The following is an 18,257-nucleotide window of genomic DNA, read 5'->3' on the forward strand; positions in this document are numbered from 1 at the left end:
TATGTGTGCATTGCATGGAAGTTTTTCCCCACTCCAGACTAAGCCCCCTTAGGAGCCCAGTCTAGATTGTATTTTTTTACTCATCTTTTTCCCCAGTTTTACCTTTTTCCCATCTTTTACGGGGAGTCTTGTGGTGACCCATAAGCGTTCCTGTTCTGTAACCCTGTACACTGTTTGTTTGTCTAATCTTGAAAGGGTTTGTGCTGAAATCAAAGTTTTGTTGTACTTGTGCAATGACAATAAAGACCTATCTGATTTGATCTAAAACCTATGGCTATGATTGGAATTACTGCAAGTCAAATGTCCAAATACTTTTGCTGTAATTCCTGCTATAATTTGGTTATATAGTAAAGAGGTAAAATATATTGCCACTGTCAAAATACTATACTGTAAACACTGTACACTCATAAGATATTTCAGTATTCTAATATTGTATTTGGCGAGCACTTTCAGTGCAACCAGAGAAAAAACAGACTTAAAAGTCCTAGCACTTTTCTTCAAACTTCTGTTTTTTTGTATATTTTAATTCTTATAAGCCCAAAATGTTATATAAGAATTGATGACGACACATCAAATTGTACAGTTTCAATGTCTGACCAAGGCAAATACACACAGCACTGATGGAATTAAACAGAGGCCATATAAGAAAATTGAAAAGTCTTACTTTTATAAAATGGACAACTGAAGCAGTGACTCAACCATTTACAGGCATCAAAAGCACAACTTAATACAAACAAAACAAATTATAATCAAGTTATTACATTTTAGTGGGTTATTCAAAAACATTTGCCCTCAGATCAGCTGAAACAAAAATTACAACTTTTTGTTAGTTGGTTCTTCTTCTGACTCGGTCTGTAATATATTACATAATTTCAACTTCCACGGCCATGATTTTCTTGTCTGATAATAAACTATAATGAACAATTGGGAGATTTTTAGTCATAATCAAAGTAATAAACTTAAAAGTAAATTATGCAAATCAAGTGTTTATACTCCCAATTGAATTTTAGATACACAGTCAGGATATACAGATTTGATAAGCAAAAGACAAATGTAATTGTTAATGTTATTTTGCATCCGATTTGGAGACATTGTGTTTCAGCATTTATGGTTAAAATTGTGCCAATTCAAAAACAACGCAATATTTGGCATTGAATGTGTTATGAAAAATTAATTTCCATTAACTGAACCCAACTATTTGTATTTAATTGCATCTTTGACACCCAAGGTGACCATTAGTAAGAGTTAGAACATTTTGAACCTTGGTAAATGAAAACTAGAAAAAGAAACAAAAAATACACACACAGTTTATGTTTTACACTATTCCAAATCGTGCAGCACGCTTTACTTTCTTTGCCTGCAGGAGGGGAAAAAAAATCATAAAAACACAATCGGATACAACAAGAAACCACAACTGTCAGGTATAAAATCTACCTCCGTGTCTGCTGATCCAACTGTCCCACTGCCTGTCTGGATCCCAAACCGCTCCTTTCTTTTTTTCAGCTTTTCATCCTCTTCCATCTGGCAGACATGACACAAAATGCATTTTAAAAACAAAAAGGGGTGTACAATGTATATATTCCAACCACGCCAACATGGCTCACAGTCACCTTCTGCGAGACGGATGAGACGTTCATGCCAAATCTTTCTGCCCTTTTCTTCAGCTGATCAACATTTACCTGATAAAAACAGGAAGCTTCAAGTTAATGTCAATTCTATTCACATACACGGGGTGCCCTTATTTTTTCACACATGCTTGTTTGTGTAAACGAATGCTACTACCGTATTTTTCGGATTATAAATCACAGTTTTTTTCATAGTTTCGCCGTGGGTTCGACATATACTCCGGAGCGACTTATGTGTGAAATTATTAACACATTACCGTAAAATATCAAATAATATTATTTATCTCATTCGCGTAAGAGACGAAGCAAATGGCAGCAATCGTCACACACATGTCAACAATCGCCACTCGCAGAAATGCATTGTGGGTCATGGTATGTTAACTGCTATATGCTATACGTTACTGCCATAGCTATTAAAATGGATCACATCAACATTGGCGGTAACTTTTAAAAACTGAGAAGGGCTGAACTAAAATGGCACCGAAAAGGAAATCATATACTGCAGATTACAAGTAGTGAAATATGCAGCAGAGAACAGCAATCGAGCAGCAGAAAGAAAGGACATACCAGAGGAGACACCGGGGAGGAAGATTTCATCGGATTTAGCGATCGGGAGTGACAGATTGTTTGGTAAACGTATAGCATGTTCTATATGTTATTGTTATTTGAATGACTCTTGCCATGATGTGTTGCGTTAACATACCAGGCACGTTCTCAGTTGGTTATTTGTGCGTCATATGGCGTACACTTATTCAGCCTGTTCACTATTCTTTATTTATTTTAAATTGCCTTTCAAATGTCTATTCTTGATGTTGGATTTTATCAAATAAATTTCCCCCAAAAATGCGACTTATAGTCCAGTGCGACGTATATGATTTTTTCCTTCTTTATTGTGCATTTTCGACCGGTGCGACATATACTCCTGAGCGACTTATAGTCCGAAAAATACGGCACTCCTAAACTGCTGCAAGCAAAAGGAGGACATTTTGTTAAAACATGCACTCCTGTGTTGCCTGCCTGCTATTATTTCTTGCCAACGTTTGATTGGCCTTCTCCGCTGTCACACCATCTGGTTGTAAAATAGCGCCAATACTTGCACATGTCGTTTTGCTAGTTAGCCAGTCTAGCAGCTAGGGGAGTCCGAGTTCATCTGCCACTGTCCTGCTGGGCGTTTGTATTATCAGTGTCATAACAGTCAGATTTTAATATCAGAGGTTTCATTTCCATGAACATTAGAATCAGTGTGTGTGTGTTTGGTAACTAGGCGCAGCTAGGTGGCAATATGTCTAAATAGAGAAAAGTGAACATGAGGCACCTCTTTAAAAGTCTAAGTGTAAGTGTACGAGTAAGGAATATGTTACACATAAACCCTTTGAGTATGTAGTTTTCCAACTCAACTTACGAGTATTTGTCGCTTGGCTTTTTGTTATACTTTAGGTTGCCAGCATCAATTTGAGTTATGAGTATGTTCCGTGCCACGATAATGAGAAAGAAGAGCCTCCCGACCAGCGTAGCGAGTTCCGGTATCGACTCTGCAAAACCCGTCCCAAAACATCCTGTCTTCAAAGCAGAAGCCAACCAACAAACCGAAGTAACAAAACACGATCGACAGTGTAGCCAACCCAGCTCGACCGCAGCAGTGCCAGTCGGCAGCCAGCTCCTACTCCAGCCAGACAATGGTTTAAGTTTATTTTTAACATGCATGCAGTTAAAAAATAATACATCTTATATTTCCAGTTTCTCGCTACATGTCCGAAAAGGAGTAGGAATAGCCTCATCCCCCTTCATTGTTTTTGCTTGTTTATATTGCCAATCAAGAGGTGTTCAAATTATCCGTGTGGTAGGGGGGAAAGGTGAAGTACATCCCTAGAAGCTAAGTACCGGTAAGCTTGCAGACCTCCATACACTATCAAGTGCGAGGAGAGAGATGGCAGACCAGAAACCCAGTGAAGCGTACAAATGTAAGTAACAAGGGTAATTAATGATTTTTATAACAATGACATTCCTGGTTTTAGTCAGACTTCAAACCTTTGCTACTGCACGTAAATATTGGTTTTAAACAAATACACAATGAAACATTTTACACACCGCAAGCTGATGCGCCAGCAGTTTCGTGTGTCGACAAAAACGTCTTCTAAATGTTCTTAATAAAGACGAGCGAAAGAAAATAAAAGCACAGGTAAAGCCGAACATAGCGTGTGACGGCATCGTAAGGTAAAGCATTTGTCGCATCGGCCTTACGACACTGCTGGCAAATGACATTGATTGATGACATAGCGAGTCAAGTCAAGTAGAAGAGGAGAGGGGAAAGAGGGAGAATTCAAATTGAGCCTTAAACCTACCACTTTTCCATTTCATAGCAATTACTAACAGATTTTTTCACTTCCTGATCTCAATTCATACACATTTTAAATCAATAAATATTCATGTCCTCAATAAATAGTTAAATAAGTTATAATTTACATAATTAGATGAATAAGATTATTGTATTTAAAAACATTTTTTCAATCTTCTTTCTACTTTGTAAACACTGAGTTTAAACAGTTTCCTAAACTGGATAATATCAGAACATTGACTCATTTGCCTAATCAATTCCATCATTTAATTCCACATTCTGATGCAAGAAAAGTCTTAAGTGTTGTTCTAAATTAGATTTTTCTCTAAAGGTTATATTTCTCTTCTTTTGAGAAGAATTGTTGGACACTTGTGTAGCAGGTTAGTTTGCTTTGTGTTTTGGCTGTTTGCAAATGCAACATAATCACTGAATTTCAATATTTTTGATTTAATAAATAAAATGTTTTAAGGATTCTCTATAACCAACATTGTGTTATTCTGACCTTTTTTGTAACACGTTTAGTGAATGAAGTGTATTTTTGAAGTTATTTCCCCATATTTCTACAGAGTAATTCAGACATAGTAACACTAGCGTGCAGTAGAGAATATGAAATGATTATTTGTCCAGAACATATTTTGTTTTATTCATTATTGTTGCATTTCTTGTCACCTTATGTTGTAAATTTTATGAGATTTCCAGTTCATTTCATCATCTATTATTAAACCCAAATATTTGGTTTATTTTACTCTCTCAATGTCTGCTCCGTCTATCTATATTTGTGTTTAACTTTCTCTTCTGCTAGTACAGAATAGCATTATTTGAGTTTTACTGAGATTCAAGGATAGTCTGGTTTTGTCAAAACATATTTTTAATTTGTACTATTTTTTAGCGTTTGTGTGTTCTCTCCTGAACAAAATCCAGTCGTGCTGTCTGCAAATAATACTAAGTTCTTTGTAACTTTACAAATGCTGTTTATATAGAGATTGAACAATTTTGGTCCCAGTATTGATCCTTGGGGTACGCAGCAATATATATAGCGCTGTAGAAGGATGTTTGCCTAGCTTCAGGTATTGCTCCCTATTGGTTAAAGGTACCAATTATGCAAAACCACATTATCATACCTATTGGTGCCTGTTTTTGTGTATTTAGGATCTGCATACGTCCTGAAAATTTGATATGAACCCACAAAGGCATTGCGGAGATATTTATAAAACCATCTTGCCTTCGTTCATACTTCCTTAAAACGAGAGGTTTAGAATATGCCCCATTTGAGATGTTTTCCCCCAGTTGTAACATCAGCAGATATCTCTATATATGGTATAGTTTACCCTCAGTGCATTGTAGTCTGACATTGTAGTCAGTAAGATCCTTCTTTATCTCTATTCTCTTATTGTGGGGCTGACTGTCTTGTACATGCACATGCATCCTCTGCTGTTGCCTTCTCTAATATCAATTGAACTATTCGCTACTTTGTATCCATCAGTAGACTTGACATGGGCACGCTAAAAACTACAACATGGCTGGTGGGAAGAAGACTCAGTCGAAGTGGAGGCACGCAAATAAGACCGCTCACAAAACGGTGCATCCTGGAGACGGTCAGAAAGCAGCGTGAAGATGGTCTGTAAAACCATCTATGCAAAATGTTTAATAAAAAACCACCAGGTTATGTACACTACAAGTAAGTGTTTTAAATGTAGAAAAAAAACAAAACCCATTTAAGTAGCTTCTTATACATTTGAAGACAAGCCCTCTCATACCAAACCATTGTAATTTGCTAAGATATAATTATTTGTGTCAAAAGGTTTAGTTTAGTCCATAACTCCACAGCTGCACATTGTTTACCACCTATTGCATTGGTAATCTCTTTCGCCATCAATGTTGAAATGTTAGCTCTGTATCTGTATTATTAGTCCACAAGTCTTCCACTTTTATTTATGAGATTTGTCCAATCTGTTGTTGAATAGCTTTTCAACTACTTTATAAAATTGTGGAAGTCAGGAAACAGGTCTCTAGTTTGTAAACTGGTGTACAACCTTTGCCAATTTCATTTTGTTTGGAAATTTACCTGTTTGAAATGATAGATTGTTGACATACGTTAAAGGTTCCGAAAGGTTATCGTTTCCATATCAATATCTATTTTCGTTCTAAAATATATATAAATAAGATATAAACTATCCATAAGGTGGACATCCCGCACCATTAAAGAACAGTCCAGGCACAGTGAGGGTGAACTCCTACTGTAACTTTGGAGGCAAACAGCCAACGTGAAACCAACTTTACCGCCAACCACCATTACCAAATGCTGTAATGCCTACATTACTTCATTAACTACTTGCTAAAAGTTTGTTTTTCTTTTTAAAATGCATGTTACATGTTAAAATTGTGTTGTTTTTTCAAATGGGCAACGATTTACAAAAAACAGTGTTTTGAGTTACAAAGTTGCCTTCTAAAACCTTTCAACAAAGTGTGTGCTTACGGTAGCTTTGCTGGTCGCAGTGGTGCCTAGGCAGGAGAAACAAGAAATACATTATATAATTCATTGCATTATATTTTGCATTACAACAATAATCACACATACCTGTGGATGGACTGGAGACATTGTTGGGTAAGCCAAACCTGAAAACAGAAATATTACGTCTATTATTTCATGTAGTTTGGGACTTAAGTTAATGTTTAGTGTTGATGCATCCATTTTCCCCCACACCCTTGGTTGTTATGCTTTCAAATGGATTTTTGCATACTAGTCAATTGTGTCCAAAATGTACCACAGTAAGGGGCTCCAGTCTATCGGATGAGAGTTGGATGGGTTCAATGTAGGACTAAGATTATGAGACTAAAGCCTAAACTATAATAATGTATTTTCTATTCAAATAACGTAAGGAAATGAGCTTCACAAATGACACTGTGGTGATAATGATGCAATGGGTGTTAGTTGTGCCAATAAAATCACAATGACAATGTGATAACATGACAATGGCATCCATGCTGACTCACCTCGCAGCACGCTGGGCCTTCTTGTCTTCAGCGGATGCAGGCAAGTTGAAACGTTCAACTCTTTTCTGTAGTCGCTGCTCAAGAAAGGATGAGCAGGAGAATCAGAAATTTTTGTAGGAAACGAGGGCTTTGCAAAACTTGCAGCGTTGAAAATGAAATGATTTGCAACCAGCAAAGGTGTTCATTCCGTCAACTTTGCAATGTAAAAAAAGAACATGTCAGCAACGGATGAGCTATATCCATACAAACATTATTCCAATCAATACATATCAAAGATGTAAACAAATACCAGGCAAAGGTTTGGACACACCATCTCATTTATAGACAATAGCACAGTAAGTGTGTTTAAAGGAAACTTGACTGGTACTATAAACATACCCACCATTTTAAATTACATTACTTACATTAAATATTTGCACTCAATGAAACGCACATAAATTCTGTGTTAAGCCCATTGTTTATTACAAATAATGGTTACATAAAATTTTTAGCTGCCCAAATACTATCACATCATTTGAAACGGAGGTAATCTATACAACAAAAGGCGTAATTCATGAATGTTACTTTTTAATAGTGTACAATTCAATCACATGCTGATCGTTACTGATAATATGATTCAAATAAGTTACAGGCAGTAGGAGCATTTGGACATAAGAATGTTGTGATTATTTTCTATACACACCAGCACAAAGGATTGTTTTATATGTGAACTAAACACCGATTGCCAAATTAAACTACTCTCAAAAAGTTAGTGATATAAATACATTTACACAAATGGAACCATCACAAGTAAGTGAATAACTTTATGATCTGTTGTTAAATATGGGTTGAAAACATTAGATAATGTCAAAAATTTCTAATGACACAAAGCAAAAAGTCTTGCTTGTCAAAGTTGCCCCATCAGGTGGATCTTAAACAAAACAGCTGACTGTCATTGGGACCACCGGGTGTGTTGCAGGAATAGTGTAGCAACAATAGCGTCTTTCAAAGCCCATTTTGATGAGTCTTTTCATCTTTATAGAGTGAATATAGCAGAAGGCTTACATTTAAACTTACAATAAGTCATCTTAGTGTGTTTAAAACAGGCAAGGCAGTGTTATTTTCTATATATTACATTTTGGAAATGACAGCGCACATTGAGCAGTGTACATGCATACTTTGAGGAGAGTTTTGAAACTCTTCACCCTGGCCAGCGTTTACAAAAGTGTGCGTTTAAGAACAAAAGTGTGTGTTTACGTGTAGACGAGAGGCCTAAACGCATAAAAAAGTATGTGGTTAATAAGTATCTGTGTTCATGTGGACATGGCCTGAAAACCAATTCTAATTGAACCATGACATCAATGATAACACACCTATTATGAAGTTTGTTTGAGAACAGCAAATTATACAAAACGTAGTAGAACATTGAACACTCGGATATGTCTAATCAAGTTTAGAGAAGGTCAGATTAAGTTCCCCTGTGAAAGGTGATAGTGCATTTTAGGCTCATCCTAAAATTTCACCCAAAACTTGAATATCTTGAACTTTCAAGGATGTGAGCACCCTTTGAGGAAAAAAAGAGGAACATTTCTATCAGCATGAAGTGCTGCCATGCCAACCCCGAAAGAAAATTTATAAAATCAAGACTACATTTCTTGCAATTGTGTGCATTTTTACCCTATATTTTACCCTTAGATTTATTCTAATCTACCAACCTCTTTAGCTGTCTTTTTGACATTTACCGTACATGTGCCACAGAATTGTTTGTGTTTTTAGTAAATAACTTACTAAAATTATTCTCATTGAAAATGTAATGTAAAATTCTATAATATGCATGCAAAGAACTCAGAAAACGTTTCCTATTTAGCAACTCTAACCTGTAGCCACGACTAATATATAATATATATCTGGTCTTGTGACCTCTGTTTACAATCCGTCACGTCAAAAATATACCTTAAAGCTGGCTAGTAATAAATACTATACAACTACAACCGGTTAAGAACTAACTGTGATCGGATTCTAATCATCCAAATATAATTAGCAACAAAGTGGACAGCAGTCAACTTTGTGGCTCGAAGAGCGAATGGAGGCAACAACAGCTAGCTCGATGGCTAGCTAACCATCAACTCAGCGTTTAGGCAAGAGGAACAGCGAGTACCTGCGGCTGAGATGAGCGTTCAACAAACTTATTTTTTATTGATATTTCATTAAAAAACCACAAAAGCTATATTTTGACGTGAAAATGAATGTTTAAGAATGCGGAAATTAACATTTTTGTGAGTAGTGTATTTATAGTAGTAAACATATTGCACATACTTCATCGGCAGTTGCTGGAGGAGTTATTTTCACTATCTTCTTTTCAGCCGGCCTGAAAAACAAACATGTAAAAAAAAAGCCATTGTGAAAAAGTAGTGTGTCGAATTGAACTGTTCTCTTACAAGAAACTTATTAACACACACATTTTCTCATATAATAGCGAAATTAATAAGAGTGTAACGATTGATCGATGTACCTGCGCATGTATCTGTACCTTGCAAAGAAAGGCTAACCGACTCTTCTGGTTATATTACTGGCAAAATGCTCAGTCTCCAGAAAATATGGAGGAACTTCAACTTCAGCGGCAAGACTCAGAGGAGGAACGCAGGGCTGCACAATTAATCGAATTTTAATCGTAATCACGATTTTGTCCGCTACGATTAAATGAGGGTGATTGTCGGCGATATTAACATTTAAAAAGCAGGCTCCGCTGCATATTAATTCAAGTACCTTCATAACCAACAGTCAGCCAACCACCAGGGGGAGACCGAAAGACAGCGGTCTCATGTGAGAGCAAGTAAGAGTGAGTGAGAGGGTGACTGACAGTTGATCAGCTGGTCGCCTGTAGCGCCTGAAAAGATTTAGAAAAATAAATGCATTATTACTTTGGTGCCCTTCTCTCCCGTAGAGTGACTTAAATTTTAACGCCGAAACACGCCCGCATGCCTCACCGTTCTCTAGGCCCCCTCCCGCTCGTTTCCGCACGCCCGGAAATGCTACTGCGCGTATAAACAAACACCACAACAAATTGCACAGCAAAGCTGTACTGGTGTACACATTTATCCAATCCAATCCACTTTATTTATATAGCACATTTAAACAACAAGAATGTTTCCAAAGTGCTGCACAGCCATGTTAAAAACAATATTAAAAACAATATTATGCTCCACCAATGACTGAATAAAAACAAAAAATAAATAAATATAAAACCAATACAAACAAATTATTGAGTTTCTGCGACAGGTTAAGCATTAAAAACACTTCCCTTCTTTCCTCAACCGCCATCGTTTGCCCATGACGTGAAGCTAATAATCCAAACAAAATTACGGTTGCTCACAGAGCGGTCCGCCCACCAACGGCCCAAAGCCCAGACGTACAGATTACCGTAACATCAACCATGCACCGAGGGACCCCATATCCATCCACATCTCAAACACACGCATAAGTAACGGATGTAATACCGTTTTATTTCACAAAGGCGGTGAGATGGCGACTTGTCCAGGGTGTATCCCACCTTCCACCCGAATGCAGCTGAGATAGGCTCCAGCACCCCCCACGATCCCGAAATGGACAAGCGGTAGAAAATGGATGGATGGATGGTAGCAGATAGATGGATTAATGGATGTCCTATATTTACTGTAAGCAGTAAAGTGTGTTCCTTGTAGGGATGATACTCGAAACCGGTTTTCCCGGTTGTTCGATAAGAAAAGAACCGAGTCCTCGGACTCGAATCCCTTTTTGAGAACCGGTACCCGTTATCGAGACCACTATAGTAAAGAAAAAGAGTTGGTTCTTTATTCGAATCCCTCGGAACGAATCCCGTCCCGACCAGAAATGCCCCGTGTGACATCACAAGAAATGGCGTCACGTAGCTCAGTCATTAGGAGCAGATAGGGAAAGCAGGAAAAAAATGGATGGGAAAAAGCGCTCCAAGGTGTAATAAAGTTCAAAACAAAAAGGTATAATCCAATGAATAACTTTACTGAGAGATTTTAGCATTGTACAAACACATGACGAACACTTTTACGACCAACCGCAAACATATCAACCAGGCTAGCAACGCACCTCCTTTACGGCAGCTGTCGCAACGTTCTTAAAGCAACCGCAGCACATACATATATATACAACATATATGACATGATCTCCCTTTTTTAACTTTTGTTTTTCTTTCCTTGTAAACAAAACAAAATCACACTGTATATGTGTTGTTTGTCTAATTATAAATAATTAGTAGGCTCGAACTCGATAATTTCTTATCAAACATCATCCCTAGTTCCTTGTATGTTTTTTGCGTGCATAATCTTATTTTTCCACTTGTTTGCACTTTATGGTCGCAGTCTGCAATGGCATATTTATTTTAAGTACCCGTAAGCCCTTTGTCTTCTGTAAATTTTATTTTATAACTGGTGAATAATTTTTTTGAAATTATATTTCATTTTGAACACCCAGTTAACATACGGTTTGATTAAAATAGAAAGGGCAATAAAAATATGTGTTACATAACATAGTAAATAATCGTGACTAAAATATTGATAAAAAATAATCGTGTTTATTATTTTGGCCATAATCGTGCCGCCCTAGAGGAACAGCTACCCTTGTTAAACAAGCATGGCGCACAAACAGTAAAATAATTTCAAACTCCTGCTCTGAAAATGTGGAATATTTAAGATACATTTTTTTTGTGAATGTTGTGTACATCCCCCTGGGCTAAGGAAGACGCTGCACTGAAGGAAATACATGATATGCTAACGCACATGAACTGTTAGAAATGATCAATGGGAATGAAAACGCATATCGGGACGCTGCTGTAATTATCTTGGGGTATTTTAACCACTATAATCTATGGTAATTCCCTTCCAAGAAATAACAGGAATGTAGGAAACTTCACCTGCAGTGTCAAGTATCCAGAATTTAGTTCATAGTCACAGTGGTTGATTTTATTTTTGCTAAAAAGTTACTAAATTAAGTTTGATCATATTACACCTATACTGGCTCACCTGCACTGGCTTTCTGTGCACTTAAGATGCAACTTTAAGGTTTTACTACTTACATATAAAATACTAAACAGTCTATCTTAATCCTATCTTGCTGATTGTATTGTACAATATGTCCTGGCCAGAAATCTGCATTTTAAGAACTCCGGTTAATTAGTGATTCACAGAGCCCAAAAAAAGTCTGCGGGCTATAGAGTGTTTTCTATTCGGGCTCCAGTACTCTGGAATGCCCTGCTGGTAACAGAGATTCTACCTCAGTAGAAGCATTTAAGTCCTATATTAAAACTCATTTGTATACTCTAGCCTTTTAACAGACCCCTTTTAGACCAGTTGATCTGCCGTCTCTTTTCTGCTCTGCCCCCCTCTCCTGCGTGGAGAGGTTATCAGGTGACCACAGATGAGGCGCTCGCTGTTCAAAGTCGGGACCCAGTTTGGACCACCCTGTGCATCAGTTGGGGACGTCTCTGCACTGCTGACTTGTGTCCATTCAAGATGAGTTTTTTCTGGCCCTGATGTGGGATCTGTGCCGAAGATGTCGTTGTGGCTTGTGCAGTCCTTTGACCCACTTGCGATTAAGGGCTATATAAATAAACTTTGATTGAATCGATTTCAACTCACTGAATTGTTTCGGATCGTATCACTGTAAAAAAAATAATATCGTTCCTGAATCGTATCAGCAACCACAAATTCTGGATCGAATCATTAAAACTAATTGTTACACCCCTATAAATTAATCTAGTATTGTACATGAAAGATGGACAGGGTCCAGTTTAATCAAATCAAGTATGTGTGGAGGGCCCGCAAAAGCTATGAATTTGCTGCAGCATAATATAATTTAAAAAATAAGAGTCAACTCACAGCTCGGCCACAGGAGATTCCGAATCCTTAAGGACTTTACCATTGTCTACAATCTCCTCACTCTTAGCAAAGTCCTGAAATGAAAATGGAAACAGAGTAAAAACAAAATAATCTGTTTATCGGCGTAACATGAGTGCAGATGACCACATTACCACTGTATCATCTGCCAGCACGTCATCCACATCCACATCATCTTCTGTGAGTTGCACAACGGAATAGCCGCCACCGTGAATGAAAGGAAATGTTAAACATAATTACAACAAAATGCATGACAGCAGTATTATTCTAGACAGTATATTCCAATTCAAATGTTTTTAGAGTATGCAAACACTAGAATAATGTAATACTATATAGTGTGTTAGAGTGCATCTGGAAAGCATTCACAGCGATTCACTTTTTCCTCATTTTGTTGTTACAGCAGGTTTTCACCCAGGATGTCTCTGTACATTGCTGCGTTAATCTTTCCCTCTATCTATCCTGACTAGTTTCCCAGATCCTGCTGCTGAAAAACATCCCCACAGCATGTTGCTGCTACCACCACGCTTCATATATGGTATTAGCCTGGTGATGAGCGATGCCTGGTTTCCTCCAAACATGAAGCCTGGAATTTATGCCAAATACAGGGTTTCCCCTTAATGTATTTAACTGTGGCGTATCGCCACAACATTTTTATTACCGCCACACCTTGAAAGTAAACTTGAAAACAAATTAAAAGTAATATAATACATTGTAGCCCCCAGAAGAAATTACACAACGTCCGACACTATTAATAACAGTTATTACTAATCTTATAACAAATGGCACAATTCCAACAGGTTTTATTTTCCATGTACACACTTTCATCTCCGTGACTCGAGTCTGTGCTTTCCCACCGGACACACGTCAACTCTTCCTCATTCTCCGTCAATCACCTTTCAGGTACGGACAGTGTGTTTGCAAACATGGGAAAAACCGACATTAAATCCAAACCACACGAAGGTTAAACATTACCACCAGCAGATCGTTACAGTTTGAATAGATATATGTATAGTCTATTATTTGCGCACTATTGACGAGTGATGCAAGTAAAACTTGACCACCGAAAAAAAGACTTTGATTACCAAAGACAGTGCTGCCAAACCCAAATGTAAACAAGACGCACGCCATTGTCTGGAGCGTTGTCAGCATGTCTGCGCTGTGGATACAACCAAAAATACTGATCTCACTTTTGAGCTTAATGGCAAAGGCTGTGAATATTTAAGTACATGTGATTACTTAGGTTTTATTTTTAATAAATGTGCAACCCCCCACCCCCAAAACAAACGATTTCACATTGGCATTATAGGGTATTGTCTGTAGAATTTTGATGACAAAAATGAATTTATTGCATTTTGGAATAAGGCTGTAACATAAAATGTGGAAAAAGTGAAGCGCTGTGAATACTTTAAGGATGCACTGTAGATTCATTTATGTATCAACAGAATATTATGTCTCTTTACAAGTGACCACAGATTTCCACTGAATGCGGAACGGTTACTGAACAAAACCGCCAGTGAACAGTACGACAATCCCCACCGCCGTAATGTTGCGGATCCGTCGTGCAGCAGAATAGCGCAGACTTTTACGAGATCTCACAAATTTGCACATAATTACATAAGGGAAGTTGTAATAAAGCAAACCACAAACACTTTATTCTGTCCTTCCAGAGGAACAGAAGCAAATAAACTCGGTCCTGCCATTAAAAATAAGTGTTAAACGGCAACACCGATGAAAGTTTTTGCCTTGATAAACTATGTTTTGTAGCAAGCAACGATATCATCATCCTTTGCGAGCTGTCACAACCACTCCCTTGTTCTCTTGGTCCCCGTGTCAGCTGGTATTTCACATAGGCTCCCATATTCCCATATAGCAGCCCAGGATATGACTGTATATTATTCTTTAATTTTAAACCTCCAGAATCGTCCATTTGTGTCAACGAGGTGAAATTATGCCTGAAAACCTTTGACAGGTTGACTTCATGTCTGTCGCTACGTGTGTCTGCACCTCCTGGTACCCTAGCACCTCCAAAACCCTCAAATCTAAACTCCAAACATCTCAGAACAAGCTAGTCAGGTTACTGCTAGACCTCCACCCCAGATCCCACCTCACTCCTACCCACTTCTCTAAAGTGGGCTGGCTCAAGGTGGAGGACAGAGTTAAACAACTAGCACTGAGCCTAGTCTATAAAATCCGCTACACCTCCCTGATACCGAAGTACATGTCAAACTACTTCCTTAACGTAAACCACAACACCAGGGGGAGCTCCACTAACCACGTTAAACCCAGATTCCGAACTAACAAAGGTCTTAACTCATTCTCTTTCTATGCCACATCAATGTGGAATGCGCTCCCAACAGGTATAAAAGAAAGGGAATCTCTATCCTCCTTCAAAACCGCAATAAAAGTTCACCTCCAGGCAGCTACAACCCTAAACTAACACCCTCCCCGGATTGCTAACAATCAAATGTAAACAACCAAATGCAGATACTTTTTCTTATGCCTTCTGATCTCTCTCTCTCTCTCTATGTCCACTACTTGATGTCCATATCCTACCCCCCCCCCTCCTCCACACTCCTGATTGTAAATAATGTAAATAATTAATTGTGATTATCTTGTGTGATGACTGTATTATGATGATAGTATATATGATAGTATATATCTGTATCATGAATCAATTTAAGTGGACCCCGACTTAAACAAGTTGAAAAACTTATTCGGGTGTTACCATTTAGTGGTCAATTGTACGGAATATGTACTTCACTGTGCAACCTACTAATAAAAGTCTCAATCAATCAATCAAAAACGTCCATTAGGACGTTTCAAAGTGTAAAATACGATCCACCTTTAAGACAGTGTTTTTTTATTTTGAAAGTCCATCCATCCACCCATTTTCTACCGCTTGTCCCTTTCGGGGTCACGGGGAGTGCTGGAGCCTATCTCAGCTGCATTCGGGCCGAAGGCAGAGTACACCCTGGACAAGTCGCAACCTCATCAAAGGGCCAACACATATAGACAGACAACAGTCACACTCACATTCACACACTTGAGCCAAATTAGTGTTGCCAATCAACCTATCCCCAGGTGCATGTCTTTGGAAGTGGGAGGAAGCCGGAGTACCCAGAGGGAACCCAAGCAGTCACGGGGAGAACATGCAAAGTCCACACAGAAAGATCCCGAGCCCAGGATCGAACCCAGGACCTTCGTATTGTGAGGCACACGCACTAACCCCTGTTACATCGCTATTTTGAAAGTAAACTATATATTCCTGTCCAACACAAGCAGATTTGAGCTAAATTGAACGGATTTGTTGCGGCGTCCTGCAAATATAGAAGCTCTGCATATATTAAGCGCTTGAATGCGTAACGTAGACAGAATGCTGGTAATGTTCCGCAGACGGTGAAAACGGACACATTGACTTAAATTAAAACGGAAAGAGGCCGCCACGCGGGTGCCGTTCCGCATCAGTTTCATATCCAGTGGAAATCCAGGGTTTGTGCGCTGGTGGCATTCATTGCTCCTCACCCTGCTCCTCAAGGTAGGTCTGCAGGCGTGCGATGAGCTCGCCTTTGTTTCCCTTGGTTTCAAGCCCTCTTGCTTCACACTCCTGCCTCAGCTCAGCAAGCTGAAAAATAACAATGATATTTCAAAAGGTTTAATCATTTCAATTCAGATTCAAAATAACGTTGATTTCATAGCGGTTGGCAACGTTATTGATTGTACTTACAGATAAATCAAAAACGAAAATATTTAGCTATACTGCACTTTTTGATTGATTGAAACTTTTATTAGTAGATTGCACAGTATAGTACATATTCCGTACAATTGACCACTAAATGGTAACACCCGAATACGTTTTTCAACTTGTTTAAGTCGGGGTCCACGTAATCAATTCATGGTAAGGTTTAGGAGTAGAATATCGTGGCTGTTACAAGACCGAAGTAGGTCAAACATGCTGCCGTCACCTGCGTTTTAAACTTCAGGATATGTTGCAGTTTATTGATATGCGTTCTCTTTTGACCGTTAAGTAAGTCTAAACCAGCTGTGACTAGGTGTGTTATCACGTAGTTTATACGTCTGTGCGGTATAGTAGGACAACATGACCACACGGTAATGGTTAGCCTTAGCAGCCGGTGGACACATTGTACTGGTCAAACTGTTCATTTTATCGCTAGTCTTCTAACAGACATTTACGCTAACATGCGGTATAATATGTCATTCATTGTGAAAGTCGGCCTCTGTGAGTTAAATAATTTATATTAAGTAGGAGTACCAACCTTGAGTTTCTGTAGCTCTATCACTTCGGCCATCTTTCTTTGTTGGTGAGTCAACTTCCTCCAATCAAACACGCGCTGCTCTTTCTCAGCGGCAAAACTCTGAATCCACTTTATCACAGCGACACACCGTGGACAGAAGGACAAACTGCAGTTTTCACAAGCGCTCATTTACGTCAATCTAATATACACTATATTGCCAAAAGTATTTGGCCACCTGCCTTGACTCAAATACGAACTTGAAGCGCCATCCCACTCCTAACCCATAGGGTTCAATATGATGTCGGTCCACCTTCTGCTGCTATTACAGCTTCAACTCTTCTGGGAAGGCTGTCCACAAGGTTGCAGAGTGTGCTTATAGGAATTTTTGACCATTCTTCCAAAAGCGCATTGGTGAGGTCACATACTGATGTTGGTCAAGAAGGCCTGGTTCTCAGTCTCTGTTCTAATTCATCCCAAAGGTGTTCTATCGGGTTCAGGTCAGGACTCTGTGCAGGCCAGTCAAGTTATCCACACCAGACTCTGTCATCCATGTCTTTATGGACCTTGCTTTGTGCACTGGTGCAGTCATGTTGGAAGAGGAAGGTGCCCGCTCCAAACTGTTCCCACAAGGTTGGGAGCATGGAATTGTCCAAAATGTTTTGGTATCCTGGAGCATTCAAAGTTCCTTTCACTGGAACTAAGGGGCCAAGCCCAAGTCCTGAAAAAAAAACAACCCCACACCATAATTCCTTCTCCACCAAATTTCACACTCGGCACAATGCAGTCCGAAATGTAGCGTTCTCCTGGCAACCTCCAAACCCAGACTCGTCCATCAGATTGCCAGATGGAAAAGTGTGATTCCTCACTCCAGAGAATGCGTCTCCACTGCTCTAGAGTCCAGTGGCGACATGCTTTACACCACTGCATCCCACGCTTTGCTTTGGACTTGGTGATGTATAGCTTAGATGCAGCAGCTCCGCCATGGAAACCCAATCCATGAAGCTCTCTGCGTACTGTACGTGGGCCTATTGGAAGTTCACATGAAGTCTGGAGCTCTGTAGCAAATGACTGCAAAAAGTCGGCGACCTCTTTGCACTATGCGCTTTAGCATCCGCTGACCCCTCTCGCTCAGTTTACGTGACCTACCACTTCGTGGCTGAGTTGC

At 38.9% G+C, this 18,257-nt stretch overlaps 1 protein-coding gene across 2 annotated transcripts; it reads right to left on the reverse strand.

Moving 5' to 3' along the window:
• Window positions 1-642: 642 nt before the first annotated feature.
• Window positions 643-17,269, reverse strand: sarnp (SAP domain containing ribonucleoprotein). 2 transcript variants are annotated; one of them, XM_062053544.1, is made up of 11 exons: window positions 17,114-17,269; window positions 16,362-16,461; window positions 12,974-13,017; window positions 12,822-12,895; window positions 9,250-9,301; window positions 6,955-7,019; window positions 6,539-6,576; window positions 6,437-6,462; window positions 1,611-1,679; window positions 1,435-1,521; window positions 643-1,357 (listed from the first exon to the last, which is right to left on the reverse strand). In XM_062053544.1, the coding sequence occupies exons 1-11, from the start codon at window positions 17,144-17,146 to the stop codon at window positions 1,316-1,318; spliced, it is 630 nt and encodes a 209-aa protein (XP_061909528.1). In that variant the 5' UTR covers window positions 17,147-17,269; the 3' UTR covers window positions 643-1,315. The 2 variants fall into 2 exon arrangements, with proteins under 2 accessions (XP_061909528.1, XP_061909527.1); XM_062053543.1 differs by having other exon boundaries at window positions 6,955-7,028; window positions 17,114-17,268.
• Between the last annotated feature and the right edge of the window lie 988 nt (window positions 17,270-18,257).

The sequence above is a fragment of the Entelurus aequoreus genome, linkage group LG07, assembly GCF_033978785.1.
Source record: "Entelurus aequoreus isolate RoL-2023_Sb linkage group LG07, RoL_Eaeq_v1.1, whole genome shotgun sequence".
Taxonomy (NCBI): Eukaryota; Metazoa; Chordata; class Actinopteri; order Syngnathiformes; family Syngnathidae; genus Entelurus; species Entelurus aequoreus.